Source organism: Choloepus didactylus, chromosome 6 (assembly GCF_015220235.1).
Source record: "Choloepus didactylus isolate mChoDid1 chromosome 6, mChoDid1.pri, whole genome shotgun sequence".
NCBI classification, from domain to species: Eukaryota; Metazoa; Chordata; class Mammalia; order Pilosa; family Megalonychidae; genus Choloepus; species Choloepus didactylus.
The window spans coordinates 79936770-79961674 of NC_051312.1; the positions used below are offsets into that span (position 1 = coordinate 79936770).

At 38.7% G+C, this 24905-nt stretch overlaps 1 protein-coding gene and 1 pseudogene across 1 annotated transcript; both read left to right on the forward strand.

Moving 5' to 3' along the window:
• The first annotated feature begins 2373 nt into the window (after positions 1-2373).
• Positions 2374-3331, forward strand: LOC119537050 (annotated as a pseudogene).
• A 10208-nt stretch (positions 3332-13539) lies between these two features.
• On the forward strand, positions 13540-14490 carry LOC119537639 (olfactory receptor 52H1-like). Its single transcript, XM_037840174.1, has one exon. The coding sequence runs from the start codon at positions 13543-13545 to the stop codon at positions 14488-14490; it is 948 nt and encodes a 315-aa protein (XP_037696102.1). The 5' UTR covers positions 13540-13542.
• The last annotated feature ends 10415 nt before the right edge of the window (positions 14491-24905 follow it).

Sequence of the window (24905 nt, forward strand, 5' to 3'; positions counted from 1 at the left end):
TGAGGGTCTGATTCATCAAATATCTTGCCCAGGTTTTCACACCCAGTACATCGCGGACCTAGAATTAAAGTGCCTGCATTTCTGGCTCCAAAGGGCCCTCTGCACTAATAAATTATTCTTGTACTCCAAGGACACCTGTGTTTGTCTGAATGTGTATACAGGTGCACATCTGCCATTAGGCTTCATCGTGTCCACAAATCATCAGTAATTCCTTCATATCTTCTATTGCAAAGTATATATTTAAATCTCCCCATTTATTTAGTAATTATATTCTATACGTGGTTTTCTAAACAAAATCCAATCAAGGACCACATTGCATTTGATTTTGAGTTGTCTTAGGTTTATTTTAATCTATAAAGGTATTTCTTTTCCTGCCTCCTCCTCTGTTTTAAGGGCTTATTGAAAATAGGAGTGTGTCTTGTAGTTTGTTACATGTTGTGGATCGGTTGATTGTAGGGTGACAGTGTTGGGAGTGAACTTCCTGCACGCATGCCAAAGTGTGTCAATGCTTTTGGTGATGTATGAACATCTGCTTTGCATGGAAATATAAATCCCAGAGAAGAAGCCCCCCTGCACTGTATGTATGAATAAAAATGATCACCTCAGCCAAGCTGGGAAGCTGTGATTTAAAACCTATTTTTAAGGAAGCTGACACCATGTATTGTTGAGTGTGTGACTAGTGCAGGGAGGGGGTTTCAGATGAAGGCTGAACAGCCTAAGCAGGTCTCTAATGCTGGGCTCCTCACTGGAGAAGAGAACTGTGCTGAAGTGGAGAACACAAATACTTAGCAGATGTGGAGGTTGGTCTATGACAAGCTGTATGAAAAGTGGACTGTGTCCCCAGAACCTCAAACAGGTGAACTATGAAGACACTCTAGAGAAGGCTTCCTGTTTCTAGTAGAAAAGTGCTTTTACTTAAAGATAAGGGAAGAGACCAAGAGAAAAAAGTAATATCCTGTATCTCATATGCCACATGGAGGAAAGAGGAGAAACTCAGCCTTTGTCTCAAAGATGGAAGGTATTGTGACCTGGATTCTTACCAAAGAAAGAAGCAAAAAGGTGGTTTGGGGGAAGTTTGAAGATGATTGCTGGTCTTGAGAAGTCAAGAATCTGAAGGATATAGCTATTAACACATCATTTAGGACTGGAAGTAGGAGTTCCTGGTTTTGCTGTATCGCTATATGTAGAGAAAAAATAGCTCTCTGTATGCACTGTAAGGGATTAGTAGAAAATAGATTATAGGATTTAGTATTTAAAGGAGAAAATCTCCAAGTAAAATTTGGGAATTTACAAAACGTGACACTTCTAGAATACAGTCATGAAAACTTTTATGTCCTCCTTGTGTTCTCTGTCTTTTGTGCATGCCCTGTGTGGTTGTGTGTGTGTGTGGGGGGGGGGGGGAGAACACAGTGTGGTTTGTTTACTTTTGTGTAAGATTATGTGTGGGTAAAATATATGAGTGCAAAATATATTAAAGATTGTAAGCATGAATCAGGGTATCTCTAAATTGTAATTATTAAATTTGTAAGTATTTGAGAGTATGCTTCTTGAGGTAGAGTGGAAATCGATGATAATATGTGTTCATAAAAGCAACCTTCTTTTGGATAGAAATCTTGACCAATAATGATACTAAATTAAAGGTGTTAGGCTAATATATACTGGTAATCTATGGCATGGAAAATTGCTTCTTTGGAATAACAAGAACACATGACCCTCAGCTACCAAGAACTTTTCTAATTTTTGTTTGAATTACAAGTCATACCAACATAGTATAGCAAATCAGTTAGTATTTTTTAAGGAAATACAATTTTGCATGTTAATAAAGAAATGATGAGCTCATAACTCTAAAGCCTTAGACATTTAGTAGCCTTGAAAGGAAAGAGTAGTTGCTGTGGGTCAGAGATGCATATTCCACACTAACAGAGTAAGCCCATCTTAAAGAATGATGATCATAAAGGCACATAAATTATAATCAATCAACCCATGCAGAAGTACATCCTGTAATCAGTTACCTTGTGTCAGGGGAGACTGTAATGGAAAGGGTAATTGTAGACAGTCTGGAAGGCTTCCTGATGTTTCAGTGAAGAGCAGGGGGGTTGGTCAGAAGAGAGAAGAGGTTCTCTTTATGTAGAGTGACCATTCGTCGTGATGTGCCTGGACCAATCCTGGTTTACATCTGTTGCCTGCTGTCATTATTCATCTCAACTTTTTTTCACACTCAGATGTATCTTACTTTAAGTAATTTTATCATAACCCAGTTTTAGGTGTCAATAATGTTGAGTGGTTGGAAATGAGTCTGTCATCACATGATTTTAACTACCTTTTATCATTCTCTGTCCTCAGGGCCTGGACTTTGTGCCTTCCCAGTTTGCAATGATCATTTTCAACCTGAGCGGTTACAACTCAGGTCCTTTCCTCCTGGTGGGGATCCCAGGCTTGGAGCAGTTCCATGTATGGATTGGGATTCCCTTCTGTGCCATCTACCTTGTGGCTCTTGTGGGAAACTGCATCCTTCTCTACTGCATTGCAGTGGAGCGCAGCCTGCGTGAAACCCATGTTCTTCTTTCTCTCCATGCTGGCCATGACTGACCTCATCTTGTCCACAGCCGGTGTGCCAAAAACACTTAGTATCTTTTGGCTTGGAGCTCGAGAAATCACTTTTTCAGGGTGCCTTACACAAATGTTCTTCATCCATTACAGTTTTGTTCTGGATTCAGCCATCCTGATGTCCATGGCATTTGATCACTATGTGGCAATCTGTTCTCCCTTGAGATATACAACCATCTTGACCCCCAAAACCATCATCAGGATTAATGGGGCCATTTCTTTCCAAAGCTTCTGCATCATCCTGCCAGATGTATTCATGCTGACACATCTGCCTTTCTGCAGGACACACATCTTTCCCCACACATAGTGTGAGCTCATAGATGTTGCCTGTCTTGCCTGTGCTGATATCTCCATCAACATCTGGTATGGCTTTTGTGTTCCCTTTATGACAGTCATCTCTGATGTCATTCTCATTGCCATTTCCTACACCTTCATCCTTTGTGCTGTCTTTCATCTCCCCTCTCAAGAGGCCCACCAGAAAGCCCTTGGCACCTGTGGCTCCCATGTCTGTGTCATCCTCATTGCCTATCCCCCAGGATTCTTCTCCATTCTTGCTCACTGTTTTGGGCACAATGTCCCACTTGCCTTTCACACTGGGTTTGCCAACCTCTATGTAGTCATCCCACTTGTGCTCAACCCTATTGTCTATGGAGTAAAGACCAAACACATTTGGGACAAAGTCATTTTTTTGCTCTTTCACAAGGGACCAGTCACAGAAACCTGAGGTCTGGTGTTTGGGGGCTAGTGCCTAGTGTATGTTAGGTCAAAGACTGAACCTGCACACAGTGGCCACTGAGAAGGGGTGAACAAAAAATTCTTTATTGAGCAGAACTGTGTGGTTCTGCTTTCTTCGTCATTTTAGGCTGACATCTACTCAGTCATTGCAGGTTTAGGAAAGTAAACCAGAGCCTAGGAAATAGTAAATATTTTACTACTAGAAGCTGAAATATTTTCTAATTCTTCATGACTGCTTTAAGGCTATTAGAAAATTTTAATGAAAACAATGAAATAATCAACATATCTTTTACAATAAAAACTTGCCTGTAAGGAATATGATTATTATTTTTTTAATATTTATATCATGGTAGTTTGTTTATACATCACAATGTCAGAGAATCACTACCTTGATAACTCTGTGATGCTCTGACATTTAGTTTTGTGGTTCCTCTCCAATTCTGGGAGGATAAAATATAGGATCTGGCTTATGCTAGGTGCATAAAAATGTTTATAAAACAATTGAGAGGGATATAATCATTAATATATTCAACGAAGAGTCCAGGTGTTTATTTTGGACAAAGGAAGAAACAATGAAGAAACCCAAAACTCATTTTTCACTCATTCCCAAGAGTGGTGGAAGTTCCCTACAAGTTAAAAAAAAGAAGGAAGCCTAAATTCCTTTGTTAAATGAGAAGATGGAAAACGATATGCAGAATAAGAAATGTATTTGAGATTCAACCAATTAAAGCATTTGTGGTTCCAAATCATTTCTTCATGTTCATCTCACTAGAGATGAAGTCCTATGCTAAAAATCTTTCCAGTTGTGTCACAATAATTCTAAAACCAACATGCCCAACTTGGTTAGAGGGATTCATTCACTCATTCGAACAGTGAATAACTAGTTTTAGGTATTTGCTGTGTGTCAGTCATAGCTGATATTTAATTTTGCCTTGTAGCTAATATGTCCTCAAAGTCTATTAATTCTTCCTAAAGAGCCTCTTGGATTCATAAATCCCATGTACTCCACTCCTCTTATCTCACCACATTTGTCCAAACACCCATTTCTTTCCACTTGAATCAAATACCAGTTCTACATGGCCTCTCTACCTCTAGTCTGCTCTCCCACCCCATGCACATATCCCTATATTTATATTTTCACAGTAACTTTTCATATATAAAGTTCATAGGAAAGATATGTCATAACCAATTTCCAAAATTAATTTAAGTATTTGAAAGCCATAATTAAAAACATTAGAAGCATAAGTAACAGAGAAAGCAGAGAAAAAGGAAAACAGTGATAATGATATGTTTTTTTTTTTTTTTTTACAGTCCTTTTGTTCTTTATTTCCTTGATTTGAGGGGGCATTTCTTAGAGTTATCACAGTTATGATGGCCTTTCATGTAATTTCAGTTTTGAGCATTATGTTTTTTTTTTCTAAATTTTTATTGAAATATATTCACATACCATACAATCATCCATGGTGTACATTCAACCGTTCACAGTATCATGATAGAGTTGTGCATTCATCATTGCAATCAATTTTTGTACATTTTCCTTCCTCCAAAAAGAATGAAAATAAGAATAAAAATAAAAGTAAAAAAGTACAACTAAAGCATTCCATCCCTCCCATCCCACCATATTTTTCATTTAGATTATGTCCCCATTTTTCTACTAATGTGTCCATACAAGGATAAAGGGATGGTGAGCCACAAGGTTTTAACAATCACACAGGCACAGCATGTAATCAAGTAGGCTATGCAATCATCTTCAAGAATCAAGACTACTGGGTTGCAATTCAAAAGTTTCAGATATTTTCTTCTAGCTATTCCAATACACTAAATATTAAAAAAGGATATCTATATAGAGCATAAAAGTAATCTCCAGAATGACCTCTTGACTCCATTTGAAATCTCTCAGCCACTGAAACTTTATTTTGTTTCATTTCACTTTCTCCTTTTGGTCAAGAAGGTTTTCTCAATCCTATGATCCTTGGGAGTCATGACCCATGTTGTCAGGGAGATTTACATGCCTCGGAGTCATGTCCCATGTAGAAGGGAGGGCAGTGAGTTCACCTGCTGAGAGGGCTTCGAGAGAGAGAAAGGCCACATCTGAGTAACAAGGATGTTCTCTGGGGGAGACTTGTAGACACAGTTATAAGTAGGCTTAGCCTCTCCTTTGCAGTTACAAGCTTCATAAGGGCAAAACCCAAGATTGAGGGCTTAGCCTACTAAATTGTTAGTCCTCAATGTTTGTGAGAATATAGTAATAACCCAAGTGGGGAAGTCCAACATTTCCACATTTTTTCCCAGTTCCTCAGGGGCTCCCTGCAAATATCTTTTTATTCTCTGCCCAAATTACTTTGGACATATGTATTGGGATTTCACCCTAACCTGTACAAACCTACCAGATCTCACTTCCTATTCAACATTCCACATAATTATGGTGTTTGAATAAACTAACTGTAAAAATTAACTTATTTAGTGAGCTGCAGAAAATATAGATCCTGCACCAAATTAGCATCTCTTCCCTTGGTCTCACACAGAAGTTGAAGTTTTGAAAACACAGTCAATATTGTCCTTTACCCTTTGGCCTAATTTGCCTTAGTCATAAGCAAATCCACTTCAGTCATGTATTTAATTGAAGTCTGAAATCTTTTTCAGCTTTTTAAACAGTTGCTGTATGAAGTAATACTGACATTCATAGCTGCCGATCTCCAGCTCTGAGTTCCAGATGTCACACAGATACCCAAAGTTCCAGAGACTGACCAGGTTATACAACAAAAAGCTCAGCATCTCAGATTTTGGAGATAACCAGATAATGATATGTTGTTTGTTTGCTTTTTTTCCATCCCTTACTCCACATATTCTCCAGCATTTTATCCCTTCGTTTATTTTTTAAACAGTTTTACTCACATACCATACATTGCCTACTAATTGAACAATCAAAGGTTCCTGGTCTAATCACATAGTTATGCATTTACCACCACTATCTATATGGAGACATTCCCTCAAAGAAAAAGGGAGAGGAGAAAAAAGTTAAAAAAAAAAAAAATTAAAGAAAGAAAATGCAACCAAAATGCAAAAAAAAAAAAAAATAATAATAATAAAATACAATCAAATGGTCAGAAAACAACACCAATGCCAAGAATTTCATACACCTCCCTTATACTCCCCTATTATAGACATTTAGCTTTGGTATATTGCCTCTGTTACAATTAATGGAAGCATTTTACTATGTTACTCTTAACTATAGACTCTAGTTTGCCTTGATCATATTTTTTCTCAAATGCCATCCCATTTTCAACACCTCACAAAGTTGACATTCATTTGTTCTTCCTCATGTAAAAACATTCTTATATTTGTGCATTTAATCACAATTGTTGACCACTCTAGGTTTCACTAGGTTGTACCATTCCAGTATACATTTTCTGTCTTTCCTCCTGCTGTCCTACATGCCCCTAACCTTCCTCTTTCAACCACAGTCATAGTCATTTTTGTTCAGTGTACTTACAATATTGTGCTACCATCACCTGTTATTGTGACATCCATTTCTGGATCTATAAAATCAATCCTGTTGAACATTCTGTACTCCCTCAGCATCAAGTGCATGAATGTCTACCCTCTTTTTATGTCCTGGTGTCTTCACTTCTAAACTCTTCTCCAATCTACTCTTTCCTGACTTTTCCTATCTGTCTGCAGCACTCCCTTTAGTATTTCTTACAAAGGGGGTCCCTGTTTAGGAACTCTCTCATTATCTGTTTATCTGTAAATATTTTAAACTCTCTGTTATGTTTGAAAGACAGTTTTGCCAGATATAGGATTCTCATTTGGCAGTTTTTCTCTTTCATTATTTTGAATATACCATACCACTGCCTTCTTACATCCATGGTTTCTACTGAGAAATCTGCACTTAATCTTATTGAGCTTCCCTTATATGTGATGGATTGCTTTTCTCTTCCTGCTTTCAGAATTCTCTCTTGTCTTTGACACTTGACAATCTGTTAAGCAAGTGTATTGGAGTGGTCTGTTTCAGTCAATTCTATTTGGGGTACACTGTGCTTCCTGAACCTGTAATGTTATTTCTTTCATAAGAGTTGGAAAATTTTCATTGAATACTTCCTCTATTATTTTTAATTCCTCTTTTCCTTTCTCTTCTCCATCTGGGACACTTATAATACATATATTCATTTGCTTAATGTTGTCCTTCAGTTCCCTGAGCCCCTGCTCATATTTTTCTATTGTTGTCCCTATCTGTTCTTCTGTGTGTAGGATTTCAGATGCTTTGTCCTCTAGTTCAGAAATCCTTTCTTCTGCCTCTCCAAGTCTGCTGTTGTATGTCTCCATTGTGTTTTTTATCTCTTCTATTGTGACTTTCATTCCCATAAGTTCTGCCTTTTGTTTTTTCAAGCTTGCAAATTCTTCCTTTTGATCACCCAGTGTCTTTTTTATATCCTTCATCTCGTCACATTTTCTTTCAACTCGTTGACTTGATATAGAAGATTTGTTTGAACACCTTTAATTAGTTGTTTCACCTCTTGAACCTCAGTTGAAGTGTTAGTTTGTTCCTTTGACTTGGCCATATCTTTGTGTTTCCTAGTGTGGTTCATGATGTTTTGCTGTCTAGGCATCTGATTTTCTTAATTAGTTTATTCTGGAGGTTGTTTTCTCTCTTTTACCTCAGGTTTTCTTGTTGGTTTTCTTTGATCTCTTTATTTCTTTGTTTCTCTCACTGGCTAGTTGTCAGAATGTCTCTGTCCCCTTGTTCTCTCCCAATATCAGGCACCCACCATGGCCTGCCAGAAGGGTGGGAAATACACACTGAGCTCCCCAGCAAGTTCATTGTATATGGTAATATATTACTGATGACTTCCAGTTGTGCACTGTTTCCTTTGCATTTTCCAGACAGTCCAGCAGATGATGATTTTTTGTAACTTAGTATACCTCAGAGCCTGCTTTGCCTCCAAGTACTGTGTGAATACAGGTGACTTGGAACCATGGTATTACTATGCATTCATTTTGCCAACCACAATCTGGCTCCATGTGGTGCTACATCTGTGGCTGTGTACGTCCCCATGTGACCCAGTAAAACAGCCTTACCAAAGACAAGCAAACAGCTGCCAGCTGCTGCTTCCCTCATGAGTAGTGGAAGGGCTTTCAGACCCAGGGATGGAATTGCAGTCTCTGTCCACTTTTTCTCAGTCTCTTTGTCCCTCGCTGACCTGGGCCTTGAAGTATTCTCCTCTGTCCCCCCTGTCTTAAAACAGTGCAGATATTTTTCACTGGTGTTAGAGATGTTAAAATCTGTGTCTCTGGTGGGAGGGTTCCTGTCTGCTGATTCAGTACCTTTCTAACAGGGAGACTCAGTGAGGGAGAGGGGAGAGGAATGGCTGGTCTGGGACAGAAGACTCTGATCTGATATTTCTCCTCCTTCTTCAATTCAGAAGCTGCAAGACCCTTCTCCAGTCTATATCCTCCTCTAGAGTTTCAAACAAATCATAATTGTCCTATTTCTCTTTAAGTTTCTGGAGAGAAGTTTTCAAGTTTCCATGTTGATTACATCACTTATCACTTGCTTTTAATTTAGACAAAAAATGGGCTAATGTGCCCTCCACTATCATGAATCCCTATTCTCTTATTACAAATGGGCCAGGGATTCAGTTCTGACCTGTGTCACACTCTATTTGAAGAGTTAAGCAACATCATTTACACAGTACACAATGCCTATAAATTAGAAGCCAATCAGTTGTTCAGAAAAAGAAAGGTACTCCTGATATGAAGAATAGGAAGAGATATTTTCAGAGAGTGCTTTTAAAAATGACACTGAGTGATGTAATTAACCACATTTTTATAAAACATATATTGTTACGGGATTCTTGAGTCCCTTATGCCTCAGCTTAAACCAGGGGAACCCCCTACATTTCTGTTCAATAAAAGCCAAACATTCTGTTGGGGAAGCCAATAAGACGCAAACCTCTTCAAGTCTGCTTTCACCCTAGTGTTCAGAGTACTGAGTGAAATCCAGCAATATAATCATTCATTATTCAACAATGGTTACCAAATACTTGACAGACATTTTTGCATCCTAAACATTGTGGTAAGTACTCTCTGTTCCATGGGGAACAAAACAGACATGGCCCTTTCCCTCATGGAGTTTTAGTCTAGTGAGGGAGGTGGCAGGGAAGGAGGCAGGTGGAATCATGAAAAGATGTAAATGAACATTCACTGCAGATTGTGTTATGTTTATGACAGACATACAGACAAGTGAGATAAACAAACAAAACAAACAAATTATTCTCAGGGGAATCCATCAGAGGAAAACAGTTTTAAATTAGGTGTACCTCCCTGAAAGAAATTATTTTTTCTCTAAGAGACAAGTCTTTGAAGGGAGTGGGGAGGCCATGATCTAGGAAAAGAAACAGTGTTTTTAAAAAACGCTCCATGCATTAAAGGAATTGGAAGACGTGCTATTGCAGAGAGAGTTTATGTAGGGGGAAGAGCAAACCGTGAGCTTTCAGAAGGCTGAAGATTCCAGATCATATCATGGAGTTTGTTTAATATTCTAAGAACCATGAGAAACCAGGAAGGAATTTTCTTACCTCCTGATGTTCTATCCATTGTTAAAGTGGTGTGCTGAAGACTTCAATAATTCTTTTAGAGGTGTTTGTTTCTCTCTTTCATTTTGCCAGTGTTTGCCCCATGTCCTTTGGGCCGCAGCAATCCAGTGTGGAGATTTTCAGTGCGGATTCTGGGGCCCCACTCTGAAAGACAGTAATAAAATACTTTGGAACAGGCCACATAACTTTGTTTCAGTAGGTCCTCTAGGTTGCTATGCTATAAGTGGAAATGGATTACACATGGAAAAATGAACTACACTGTGATCAGGATTTTTACAGGCACCCTCCAACTTAACTTGTCAATTCTTAAGATAGTACTGAGAAGCAGGTGAAAATATTATGACATTTTTATGGACATTAGGTAATTTGCCCGAAGTCGTTTATCTAGTTAGTGAGGATATGGGTTTTGCCTAATTGTTCTGATAGGTGTGCCCATATGGATACACAGAGATTTGTACAAACACTCACAGGAACATCAGGACACATATAAATGAACCACTTACACAGGCATGGGAAGGGTTAATAGAAACTACTTCTTCCCTTGAGGGTGAGGAGGCAGGCCCTCAGGGACCCCCAGGGCTCTAACTACCAACCTCTTGCTCAGCTTGAGCAAAGACCTGAAAATATAAATGGGGACACAGAATCACCCTCTCTGTCAGTCCCTTCCTTTCCCCTCCTTTCTTTGGTTGGTGTGTCTGTCCCTTTTACAAATGTGCTGTTTGTCAATCAACACAATCTGACTTCTTTCTCTTTAGATGTGTCCTGAATTGTAGGTGAGTACCATCAGGTGTAGTGCAGGTGAGTTTCATTAGGAAGAGGATTTGGAGAGAAACAGGGACTGAATGGAAAGATTAGCATCTCATTTTCTCGTTGCAATGGCCTGGGCAGTATAGCTTCCTTTCTTGAGCAACTGCTTTTTATTTGATGAAGTCATGGTCTCCAGTACTTGGGTATATACTCCCTTGAATGGACATCAAAAGAATAGAAGAGATGGACAGTTACACCACGGGGTCAAGAATGACCAGGGCTAGTGTTTAACAGTAGGAATAAATAGGTGTATATGTATATATGCCCGGGGTGCTTTTGTTTGTTTTCATTCATCTATTCCTGTCTGTATTTTCTCTTCTTCACCATGTCATCTCACTGCTAATGATTATAGTGATGATATAAAATATAATTTAATAACAATTAGTAGCACTTATTACATCTTCCTATGTGCCAGGCACTGCACTAAAGATTAATTTTGGGTTTGCTCATTTTGTCCTAATAACAGCTGTAAGAACCTTGGGGTAATGTGCCCTTTTCATCAGAGAAGAACCTGAGGGTCCAATAGGTCAAGAATCTTGCCCAAGTTTTCACAGCCAGTACATCTTGGAGCTAGAATTAAGGTGCTCCAGAGAAGTCCGTCTGCATTAATAAGTTATTCTTTCACTCCATGGACACCTGTGTATTTCTGAATGTGTGTATATGTGTATATCTGCCATAATACTTCACCACATCCAATAAAATCAACACTAATTTCTTCATAGCTTCTACTGCTAAGTTCATCTTTAAATCTCCCCAGTTATTTTGTAATTCTCTTCTATACTTGTTTTACTGTTAACAAAATCCAATCAAGGACCACATTGTATTTGGTTTTGTGTTCTTTTTGGTTTATTTTAATCTAGAAAGGTATTTCCTTTCCTGACCCTCTCCTATTTTTTAATGTCTTTTTAGAAAGATCAAACTGAGTGTCTTGTAATTTGTCCCACATTGTGGATTTGTTGATTGCAGAAGGACAGAACTGGGAGTGAACTGTCTGCATGCATGCCAAAGTGTGTGGTTGTGAATGTTTTTAGATGATGTATAAACATCTGTTTTGCCTGGAAATATAAATCCCAGAGAAGAACTCTCCCCTTCACTGCATGTATGAATAAAGGATCTCCTCAGACAAGGTTGGAATCTGTGACTTAAAACATATTTTAAAGGAAACTGACACCATGTACTGTTGAGTGTGACTAGCACAGGAAGGGGCTTTCAGATGATGGCTGAGCAGCCTAAGCAGGTCTCTAAGCCTGGGCTCCTCACTGGAGAAGAGAACTGTGGTGACGGTGTCTGGGCTGGAGAAGACAAACATCTAGCAGATGTGGAGGCTGGTCTACAAAAAGCTGTCTGAACTGTTGACTGTGTCCCCAGAACCTCAAAGATGTGATCTATGAAGACATTCTAGAGGAGGCCTTCTGTTACTAGAAGAAAATTGCTTTTACTTATAGATATGGGAAGATTGCAAAAGAAAAATATCTTGTTTTTTTCATATGTCACATGGAAGAAAGAGGAGAAACTCAGCCTTTGACTCAAAGATGGCAGGCATTGTGAGCTGGATTCTTACCTAAGAAAGAAGTAAATGGGGGTTAGGTGGATGTTTGAAGATGATTGCTGGCCTTGTCAAGTTAAGAATCTGAAAGATACAGTTATCAACACCTCATCTTAGAATGATCCTAGGACTTCCTTTCCTTACTGTATGGCTATATGTAGAGTAAAACAGCTTTCTGTGTATGCACCATAAGGAATTACTAGAAAATAGATTATAGGACCTATTTTCTAAAGGAGAAAATCCTAAGTAAGGTTATGGGAATTTACATAGCATGTGACACTTCCAGAATCCAGTCATGAAATCTTTTATATTCTCCTTGTGTTCTCTGTCTACTGCGCATGCCATGTCTATATGTGTGTTTATGCATGTATGCATGTGCTGTGTGCATGTGAGAGAGTAAAATGAGTGTGGTGGGTTTAGTTTCATGTAAGATTATGTTTAGGTAAAGTATCTGAGCACAAAATGTACTAGAGAATGGAAGCATGAATCAGGATATGACTAATTTGTAATTGTTAAATATGTTGGTGTTTGAGAAAGTATGTATCTTGGAATACAATGGCTCCCTAGGATAATATTTGTTCATAAAAACTAAGGTATTTTGGACAGAAATATTGACCAAAAATGGTACTAAATCTATTGGTACCAAAAATAGTATAGGAATTCAGTAAGGGTTTGTTGAATGCAATTCAATTTTGGGTGGTAAAAGGAGCATTGAGCTCACAACAATAAAGCCACAGTCATCTAGTAGCCTTGAAAGGAAGGAGCAGTTGCCCTGGATCAGAGATGCATATTCCACAATAGCAGAGTAAGCCAGTCTTAAAGAATGGTGATCATAAAGGCAAATAAATTATAATCAGTCAACCCATGCAGAAGTATGTCCTGTAATCAGTTACCTTGTGTCAGGGGAGACTGTAATGGAAAGGGTGATTGTAGACAGTCTGGAAGGCTTCCTGATGTTTCAGTGAAGAGCAGGGGGGTTGGTCAGAAGAGAGAAGAGGTTCTCTTTATGTAGAGTGACCATTCATCGTGATGTGCCTGGACCAATTCTGGTTTACATCTGTTGTCTGCTGTCATTATTCATCTCAACTTTTTTCACTCTCAAATATACCCTGCTTTAACTAATTATATGGAAACCCTGATTTAGGTGTCAATAATGTTGAGTGGTTGGAATTGGGTCTGTCATCAAATGACCCTAACTACTTTATCACTCTCTTTCTTCAGGGCCTGGACCTTGTGTCTTCTCTGTTTGTGATGATCATTTTCAATCTGAGCAGATACAACTCAGGTCCTTTCATTCTGGTGGGGATCCCAGGCTTGGAGCAGTTTCATGTGTGGATTGGGATTCCCTTCTGTGCCATCTACATTGTGGCTCTTGTGGGAAACTTCATCCTTCTCTACCTCATTGCAGTGGAGCGCAGCCTGCATGAACCCATGTTCTTCTTTCTCTCCATGCTGGCCATGACTGACCTCATCCTGTCCACAGCCGGTGTGCCAAAAACACTCAGTATGTTTTGGCTTGGAGATCGAGAAATCACCTTTGCAGGGTGCCTTACACAAATGTTCTTTCTCCATTTCACTTTTGTTCTGGATTCAGCCATCCTGATGTCCATGGCATTTGATCGCTATGTGGCAATCTGTTCTCCCTTGAGATATACTAGCATCTTGACCCCCAAGACCATCATCAAGATTGTTGTGGCCATCTCCTTCCGAAGCTTCTGCATCATCTTGCCAGTTGTATTCCTGCTGACACGCCTGCCTTTCTGCAGGACACATATCATCCCCCACACATACTGTGAGCATATAGATGTTGCCCGACTTGCCTGTGCTGATATCTCCATCAACATCTGGTATGGCTTTTGTGTTCCCATTATGATAGTCCTCTCAGATGTCATTCTCATTGCCATTTCCTATATCTTCATCCTTTGTGCTGTCTTTCGTCTCCCCTCTCGCGAGGCTAGCCAGAAAGCCCTTGGCACCTGTGGCTCCCATGTCTGTGTCATCCTCATGTTCTATATCCCAGCATTTTTCACCATCCTTGCCCACAGGTTTGGACACAATGTCTCCCGCAGTTTCCATATTATGTTTGCTGACATTTGCTTTGTTATACCACCTGCGCTCAACCCCATTGTCTATGGAGTAAAGACCAAACAGATTAGGGATAAGGTCATATATTTGTTTTCTATGAAGGATCCACGTTGATTTTCCACTGGGCAATGGAAAGAGTAGATTGAGTTCATAGTGTTTATAAATGTAGCAAAGAAAATCAAATGCTATTTAAAGCAAGAATTGCCTGTAGCTACTGTTTTGTACAAGGAAATTGGTATAATCTGTATGAGGTGGTTTTGTCAATAAAAATAAAATCCTTCATAACTTCTGCACTTGTGGAATGTGCAATTGCACTGGATATAATCTGGAAGAAGGAGGTGAAAGCAGAGAGCCAAATTTTTCTAAATGGAAAAAAGGAATGGGAGAATTGTAGCTAAGTGGTAAGAAAACATTTTTGAGTTGAGACAGAGAGATACTGAAAAGAGAGGCTAAAAATAAACAGATCGGTGAGAAACTTCTCATTTGGGGGTTAGGAGATGGAAAATTAAGGCATTAATCATAATTTTCAATTTAAAGTATTGCCGATTTTATGCTTCACTGTAATTTCCTTTAATGTCTCAACTCTACAAAAATTTTCAATACAGTTCTGCTCTAATCCATGAATTCTAATGGTAGTACATAAATGGGTATAAGGGAAGTAGGATATTGGATATTGATCTATGCCAGGGTTCTTGGCAGCAGAACTGGGAGAGGAGAACAGCTGCTAGGCTCCAGGTTGCATTAGGGAGGTAAACTACAGAGTTAGTGTCCAGTAGATTATAAACCCTGAAAATAGTTGGAGATCTGGGAAAAGAGCTGGACTTCCCACAGTTCATAGGTGAGGGTCCAAGCTGGTTCCTTTGGATAGTAAAGTAAAAAAATTAACCCCATTGATTGGAGCACATGGGGAACACTTGTCTACAGAGTATATTTACTTGATTGTAAAAGAGAATCCATTACTAGACACATTTTGGCAGTGGTGATTACAGTTAAGTTGGGGAACACTACAATAAAATATCACATCGATTTTAAGATGTATCCAAATTTCACAAGCTTAAAGTTGATAAAATACAATATGTTGTGAATAATGAAGGATCCTAGAGTAGCAAGAGATGGAAATGAAATGAAGTGCCTGAAATTTGTGGATCTTTTATGTCATGTTAATGGACATTTATTTGACCCTAAAGGCTTTAAAAAAGGCTTAGCAGAAATGACATCATCATATTCATAGTTTAGAAAATCACTATGGCTTCAGAGGAAAGGATAGATTTGCAGAGTGAAATTGAAATTTTTCGACTAACAGAGGCCTGATAGCAGAAGTGACAAGGGATGCACTATTGTGACTGAAGTGGGAAGATGTTTTGAAGGACTGGCATGTGTGTGTGTAAGGAGATACGCATGAAAGTCCCAAAGTTTGATCAGTGTTCCTTATTTTTGGTATTCATGCTTCTCTTCACTTCTTTTCTGGCTTGATCAGAAAGAAGAATCTGTTGTATCCCTCTTCCATCCAACTTTTGCATTCTTATAATAAAGTAAATATCATAAATACTAAAAAATGATTGAATATTTGTAGCATAGACAAAACAACTCACAAAGTCCCTTAAACACATATAGACAAACACGTTTTTCTTTGTATATTGTTGAAACAGCAGTTGAGAGTGCACTTGCCTTTCACAAGTACCCAGGGATGCTGCTCCCTCAGGATACAGCCCATCCTGGATGACCAGAGTGCCCCAGGGACTCAGTCCATCCAAACTTTTGACATCAGAACCTCAGGTGCTGGACCCTTGAGAATGCCTCCCGGTGCCGCCGCCCACAGCTCACTCACTGGGTTTATGTCTGTGCCCTCTCAGGGGCCCACGAATCCTGAGGTCTCTCCTTATGTGCCCAGGAAGAGGAATGAGGGGACTGGCTGCTGAAGTGTGTTGCTCTTGTCCAGCCCTTGGTCCCCATCAAGGGACAGGAGTTTGGTGAGTGTCTGCTGTCGGGCAAGGTGGATGGGGATGTGAAGCAGAAAAGTCAAAGGCAGAGCTCAGAGCCAGATCTGGGGGGCGTCTAATACGTAGGGTGTGTGCCTGTGGACATGAGAACAGGGAGAGGCTAAGAGCAGCCAGGATGGGTCTAAGTCCAGTTTTCTCCATCTTTTAGTTTCTGCTGGCCTTGGGACCAGACTTTTAAATAGTCTTAGGTTGAAATAAGAATGGATAAGTGGGGCAAAAGGGACCAAGGAGGGCACGAGGTGTATTGAGGATGCCAATCAGCAGCCCAAACCAGATGATCCCTGAGCTTGTCTTCAGATGAATGCACTCTGGCTCTGCAGTTTTGGCATGTGGTCTTGCAACTTTCTGTCATTTTGTGGGTGTCTACCACGTGTGTGTCTTTTCATGTGTTTGTAATAATAATGATATTACATAAAAGTTACTATTTTTTTTTTTTTGAGAGTCTAGTATTTTCCAGGCACTGAGCTGAGGACTTTAACTGACTTTTCTCATGTAATCTGAAAAAAAAAAAAAAAATTATGAGGAAGTGGGCATCTTAAGAGCTCAACTAATTTATTTGATGTAATACGAGTAGGAAGCACAGCTCAAATATGCACATCCAGGACACCTAAGTCTTAAATTAGAGTTCTTAAGCAATTAGTTTGTTTTAAAGTATCTCTGTGTGAACTCAGTCTCTAAATCCACAGGGGTCTGGGCATACATGTAAATGTGTTAAGTTTTGTTTTTATTCATTCATTCACTGATTCTTTCAGTCACTCATTCATTAACCTGCATTTTCCTGGAACAGATTACAAACAGAAGGGAGTTTAGCCTGGAGGTGATCTGGGGAGTGATGCGGCTGAAGAGTTAGAGAAGTCCCACTTCAAACGGGAGCTTGGGTTCCATGCTAAGGATTTAAAGATTATTTATTTGATAAAATTGATTAATTGTTTTACAGACATTGAACTAGAATCATGAGATGAAACTATGAATAGGAAAAAGTCTTTACCCTCCAGAAGGATAGAAAATAGCCAAATAAATGCACAAACCCTGTTAATTACAACCATAGGATGTAAGTGTGTGGTTCTGGGGATATAGTCAGGAAAGTTACTTGCATCTTGGAGGTTAAGAAAAATATGTTGGAAGGATTTTCATCTAAGTTGAGATGAAAGGAAAAGACAAAAGAAAACATCTCTAAAAATGACTTATCCCACTGGTTAAAACTTCCTGAGAATTGTTTAAAAATGATAATTGTGATCATATTTTTATCTTTAATGTAAACACCTTTAGCATTCTCCTGATTTGGCATGTTATTGGCTGCTGGTTTGTATAGGTCTGTTAGGCTTTATTTAGGCCGTAATCAATATTTAATGATTTTGAATTTTTTTGTAGTTTATTGACCCAATGGGAATGTTATCTTTGTCTTGCACGTTATTGATAAACAATATGAGAAATATTTTTGAGCACTTTTAAGTGACATCATTGTGCAGACATTATGCAAAACATAAAAAGAATTGATATGATCTTTGCCTTTTCAGAGATTACATTGTAGCAGGGAAAATGTGTATTTAACAAGTTCTTGCAAGCATAATCAATTTCAGAAAAGAGGAAATAAAATTTGGAAATAAAATTTTCTAAGATCAAGTGATCAGGAAGACCATTGCCTGTAAAGTAATGTTTAACTGGATGAAAACTGGCTTATTGAGACTTAAATAATAAGTAGAAGTTTTCTTTATTAGGAGAAAGCATAGGGATGGGAATAATTGTCTTAAATAAAGGGAGAAGCATGTGCATAGTCTCATAGTCAGGAAACTTTGGCACCAAAGGAACATGTGTTACTTTACCTGTATTTAGAATGCTGCAAATTATCTTTATAGAAAATCATTTATCTATATCAAATGTTGTTTAGAGAAGCGTAGTTCTCAATACATGGCAAAGTCACCGAGAATAGCACTTCAGAACACCTTGTGTATGATAGCCGCAGTGACCTCAGTTTCCTTCCCGGCACTGGTTTTCATTGACTCTGGCTTCATTTCTGTTTATCTTCAGAGAAAAGAGATTAACTTCAGTTGATATAAGTTTAACATGAGGAGGAAATAATTAGACACTACAGACAGAACTCAGGAAATGAAATGATAGAGGAATTTACCATGATCATGAAAATTACTTTTAACATGTACACTTTTAGAATGGGCAGGTTTTTTTTTTTCCTTTTGGCAAACATTCTTGGAGTTTGTCAGGAAGGCAGAAGAGGTATCAACATCAGATTGTCAAAATCTTGTTAGCTGTCTTAAGGGTTTTACTTTCTTTCAAAAAAGGATTGGATGAAAATAATTGATTTTTTGTGGGGGCTTTAAAGAGAGGTAGGCATAAATGATGAATTAATTCCATGTTTCTTTTTGGAGTCATTGAGTGGATGATCCTGATATTCTCTGAAATGTTGGCTACAGTAAGGGGCAGCAAGTTTGCATGGACATATTATGAGTTTTAATATTGAGTTTTGAAAAATTCATTTTGAGGTGCCTATGTGATATCCAGAAAAGTTATATCCTTGGATATGTGTGTCTTGACACATCTGGATGAAAGAATTGGGAGGTATCCATGTATAGCTATTGGTTTGAATCATAGTAATTGATGATAAAGCTCAGGGAAGAGGTGGAGTGAATAAAAGGGGGTTCAGGCACAGCCTTGAGGAATGCCAGGCTTTAAGAGACATGGACTAGGAGAAGTGGGCAAAGGATGAGATGAGATGCCAGTGCGATACCACATTAAGAACAGAGAATGTTTAAAAAATGAGAGGGTGATCAATAGAGTCAAATGCTTCTGACAAGTCAAGCAAGTCCAGGACTAAAAGGTGGGACATGGATGTCATTGGAGACTTTAGTGAAAGCTGCTTCAGTGGAGTTGTGGGAACAAAATTAGATTATTCAATGGTCAAAAGATATGCGGAAGATGAGAAATGAAGATAAGAATTGTAAACTACATATTCAGCTACAAATGAAAAAATATAATAATTTCTTTATTTTTTCTGGGAAACAGTAGAACACATTTAAATTGCCTAAATGCTGATGGAGCAAGTTTTTTTTTTTTCTTTTTTTATTATTATTTTTCTTTTCTTTTCTTTTCTTTTTTTTTCATTTTTATTGAGATTGTTCAGATACCATACAATTATCCAAAGATCCAAAGTATACAATCACTTGCCCCTGGGTACCCTCATACAGCTATGCATCCATCACCACACTTAATTTTTGTTCAATTTTTAGAAACTTTTCATTACTCCAGACAAGAAATAAAGTGAAAGATGAAAAAAGAAAAGAAGTAAAGGAAACTCAAATCCTCCCCTATCCCTAGCCAACCCCCCTCAATTGTTGACTCGTAGTATTGGTGTAGTACATTTGTTACTGTTTATGAAAAAACGTTGAAATACTACTAACTGTAGTATATAGTTTGTAATAGGTATATAGTTCTTCCCTATATGCCCCTCTATTATTAACTTCTAATTGTATTGTCATACATTTGTTCTGGTTCATGGAAGCGATTTCTAGTATTTGTACAGTTGATCATGGACATTGCCCACCATAGGATTCAGTTTCATACATTCCCATCTTTTGACCTCCAACTTTCCTTCTGGTGACATATATGACTCTGAGCTTCCCCTTTCCACCTCATTCACACACCATTCGGCACTGTTAGTTATTCTCACATCTTGCTACCCACACCTCTGTTCATTTCCAAACATTTAAGTTCACCCTATTTGAACATTCTGCTCATACTAAGCAACCGCTCCCCATTCTTAAGCCTCTTCCTGTATCTTGGTACCTTATATTTCATGTCTATGAGTTTACATATTATAATTAGTTCCTATCAGTGAGACCCTGCAATAATTGTCCTTATGTGTCTGGCTTATTTCACTCAGTATATTGCCCTCAAGGTTTTGTCATCAACCCATTTTTTTTTTTTTAATATGGTTTTGTTCACTCACCATACATTCCATCCTAAGTAAATAATCAATGGTTCTCTGTATGGTCATATATTTATGTGTTCACCACCTTCACCACTATCTATATAAGGGCATCTACATTTCTTCCACAAGGCAGGAGGGAGAGTCAAAGAAGGTAGAGAGACAAAAGAAAAAGGAAAAAAATGACAGCTAGGAAGCAGCAAAAGGAAAAATAACCTTAAATCAAAGTATAGTAAAGAATCAGACAATACCATCAATGTCAACTGTCTAACATGCCTCCCCTACCCCCTCCTCTTATCTACTTTTACCTTGGTATATCACCTTTGTTACATTCAAGGAAGCATAATACAATGATTCTATTAGTTACAGTCTCTAGTTTATGTTGATTTCATCCCTCCCCCAATGCATCCCCATTTTTAACACCTTGCAAGGTTGATGTTTGCTTGTTCTCCCCTGTAGAAGAACATATTTGTACATTTTATCACAATTGTTGAATACTCTAGATTTCACCAAGTTACACAGTCCCAGTCATTATCTTTCCTCCTTTCTTCTGGTGTCTCACATGCTCCCAACCTTCCTCTCTCAACCGTACTCATAGTTATCTTTGTTCTGTGTACTTACATTGTTGTGCTACCAGCTCCCAAAATTGTGTTCCAAACCACACACTCCTGTCTTCTATCACTCTGTAGTGTTCCCTTTAGTATTTCCTGTAGGGCAGGTGTCTTGTTCACAAAGTCTCTCATTGTCTGTTTGTCAGAAAATATTTTGAGCTCTCCGTCATATTTGAAGGACAGCTTTGCTGGATATAGGATTCTTGGTTGGTGGTTTTTCTCTTTCAGTATCTTAAATATATCACACCACTTCCTTCTTGCCTCCATGGTTTCTGCTGAGAGTTCTGCACACAGTCTTTTTAAGCTTCCTTTGTATGTAATGGATCGCTTTTCTCTTGCTGCTTTCAGGATTCTCTCTTTGTCTTTGACATTTGATAATCTGATTATTAAGTGTCTTGGTGTAGGCCTATTCAGATGTCTTCTGTTTGGAGTACGCTGCGCTTCTTGGATCTGTAATTTTCTGTCTTTCATAAGAGATGGGAAATTTTCATTAATTATTTCCTCTATTGTTGCTTCTGCCCCTTTTCCCTTCTCTTCTCCTTCTGGGACACCATTATTGTACTTTGTTTCATCCTTGAGTTCCCAGAGACGTTCCTCATATATTTTCATTCTTTTCTCCATCTGCTCCTTTGCGTGTAGGCTTTCAGGTATTTTGTTCTCCAGTTCCTGAGTGTTTTCTTCTGCCTCTTGAGGTCTGTTGTTGTATGTTTCCATTGTGTCTTTCATCTCTTGTGTTGTGCCTTTCATTTCCATAGATTCTACTAGTTGTTTTTTTAAACTTTCGATTTCTGCCTTATATATGCCCAGTGTTTTCTTTACAGCCTCTATCTCTTTTGCAATATATTCTCTAAACTTTTTGAATTGATTCAGCATTAGTTGTTTAAATTTCTGTATCTCAGTTGAAGTGTGCATTTGTTCCTCTGACTGGGCCATAACTTTGTTTTTCTTAGTGTAGGTTGTAATTTTCTGTTGTCTAGGCATGGTTTCCTTGGTTATCCAAATCAGGTTTTCCCCTACCAGAACAGGCTCAGGTCCCAGAGGGAAGAAATATTCAGTATCTGGTTTCCCTATGGGTGTGTCTTAGAAAATTGCTCCATCTTGTGATGCCTCAGGTCACTGTGCTTTTCTACCCAGCAGGCGATGCCTGTTAGCCTATAATTCTTGACTGGTGTGAGGAGGTGTGGCCATGTTCCCCCAGGCTCTGGGGTCTGGTTCTGAATGGAAAGGGCTCCACCCCTTTCCTCCTAGAGAAGACAGACCCCCCAGGTGGAGGTCATTAGCATTTCAATGGTCTCACTCTCTGCTTGTGCTGTCTCTACCCTTCCCCGAGTCACAGCCCTGGAAACTTAAAATGACTGGGGCTTTCTCCACTGAGCCGAAAAATAAACAGATAGTCCCCTTCAGACCCAGTCAAGGCGACCCTCCGGCTCTCCCAGGTCAGTTGTCACCCAAAGCCTCTGTCTGTTTTTTGGGGATGCGTACCTGTAGTGAGCAGTTCACACTCGCTACTTAAAACCCGAGTTGGAGCTCAGCTGAGCTATATTTGCTTGCTGGGAGAGAGCTTCTCTCTGGCACCACAAGGCTTTGCAGCTCGCACTGTGGGGGAGGGGGTATCACAACTTGGATCCACAGGTTTTACTTACAGATTTTATGCTGTGTTCTTGGGCATTTCTCCCAATTCATGTTGGTGTATGATGAGTGAATGGTGTCGTTTGTCCCCGCACAGTTATTCTGGATTATTTACTAGTTGTTTCTGGTTTTTTGTAGTTGTTCCAGGGGGACTACTTAGCTTCCTCTCCTCTCTATGCTGCCATCTTGCCCAAGCCTCTGGAGCAAGTTTTAACAAGTCTAGGTTGAAGACAAAAAAGAGAAAGAGAGTGAGTTATAAACATACCTGACAAGGTAGGAGAATTGGAAGATACAGTATGTGTGTGTTTTTGTCCCCAGATATGAAGGAATATTTTCCCAATTATAAAAAGAAAAAAGACTAAAGGTTAGATATTGTGTTATTAGGTTTGCAGTGTGATGACTTAATCTTATATAAGCTCATGTCTAATGATTTATAAATTTTTTGTCAAGTAAGATGAAAGATTGAGGATGAAAGGTTTGGAGTAAGAGATAAATATGGTTTGAAGAAAGAAATTGTTAAACTCAGAGAGAGATTGAGCAGAACAAGATCATGTTATTGGATCATTGGGCACTGTTGAAGGCAAGGTGAAGGTCGACAATCATGAATTTATGGAAATGCCAACATTCCCAGTTAAGAAGTTTCTTTCCATTTTTTCTGTCTGGACCTAGAGTATTAACTAGGTTTATTAATCCAGGGATTGTGTTTTAACTGTCACATGTGATAGAAGTTCAGTGTATCAAGGACAGTCAAAATATTGGCAAGAAAGTGGTCAAAACCAGACTCATAGAAATTTTCTTGTGGACAGAGATGGATGGAAGACATCTAGACACTGAATGATTGTGAGAAAGCCAATGCCCCAGAGGGCTCAAGGTGTTGAAGAACAAGACAGTATCAACTGTACTATGAGATTAAAAAATACAAAGTGGAATATCTAAATCTAAGATTTATATGGTAGACCAATTTGGGGTAAGAGTGTTTGCAAGGTATGACCCTGAAGTTAGGAGGTTGAGAGCCATTAAAAAATTATGGCCATCTGGGATAAGGTTATGCTACTTTGAAGACAAAGTTTTATGTAGATGAGTTACCAGAATTTTAATCTTGTTGCAGTTAGTGACTAGAAATTTATCTTCAAATAATCAAGGGAATTACAAGGAGGTTGGTGGAATTTAGAATTAAACAAAATAAAAGAAGTGAATATATGGATAGACTGTTGTGAAGGAACATTACTTATTTTTAATAACAGGGTGATTCATAGAAGTGCCTGGATATAGTAAGATTTGCATCTTCATTAGTTTTCTTTAAATAGTTCAAAACACCTGTTACTCCATTTATTCTTTTTAAATAGAATTCTACTTTTTCTCATTTTCAATTTTAGGCTTGCTTCCATTTGATTGAAATTTGTCCAAGTACACTTGTCTATCCTTGTTTTGACATTTCTGGGAGAGAACTACCTTATGAGAGCAACATGTAACTGGATTTTGTTTTAAAGGACTTTAAAATAGCTTGATTTTGATTTTTTAAAAGGGGAGTTTAAACACTTCACATTTGTAATCATAACTAATGTCCTTGGTTTTATGCTGTTATCTTATGCTTTCAGTATTCTGTGTTTTCTTTATTATTTCTTAATTGTATATCTTTTGTTATACAGTCAGTATGGGTGTTTTACCATACACCTTATAGACTTGATACAGAATTTTGGTTATGTATATGGGAATCTAGGAAAATAATCCTTGGGTTTGATTCTCAAGTGTTCTAGTCTGCTAATGCTGCCGGAATGCAAAACACCAGAAATGGACTGGCTTTTATAAAGGGGGTTTATTTGGTTACACAGTTACAGTCTTAAGGCCATAAAGTGTCCAAGGTAACACATCAGCAATCGGGTACCTTCACTGGAGGATGGACAATGGTGTCCAGGAAGCCTCTGTTAGCTGGGAAGGCATGTGGCTGGCGTCTGCTCCATAGTTCTGTTGTCAAAATGGCTTTCTCCCAGGACGTTCCTCTCCAGGCCACAGTTCCTCAAAAATGTCACTCTTCATTGCCCTTTGGGCGTTTTTCCTGTCTCAGCTTCTCAGGAGCAAAAGTCAGCTTTCAATGGCTGTCTTCAAACTGTCCCATCATCTGCAGCTTCTCTCTCAGTTCCTGTGCATTCTTCAAAGTGTCCCTCTTTGCTGTAGCTCCTCTTCAAAATGTCACTCACAGCTGCACTGAGTTCCTTCTGTTATGTCAGCTCATTTATATGGCTCCACTGATCAACTTAGACCCACCCTGAATGGGCAGAGCAACACCTCCATGGAAATTATCCAATCAGTCATCACCCACAGCTGTGTGAGGTACATTCCGAAGAAACA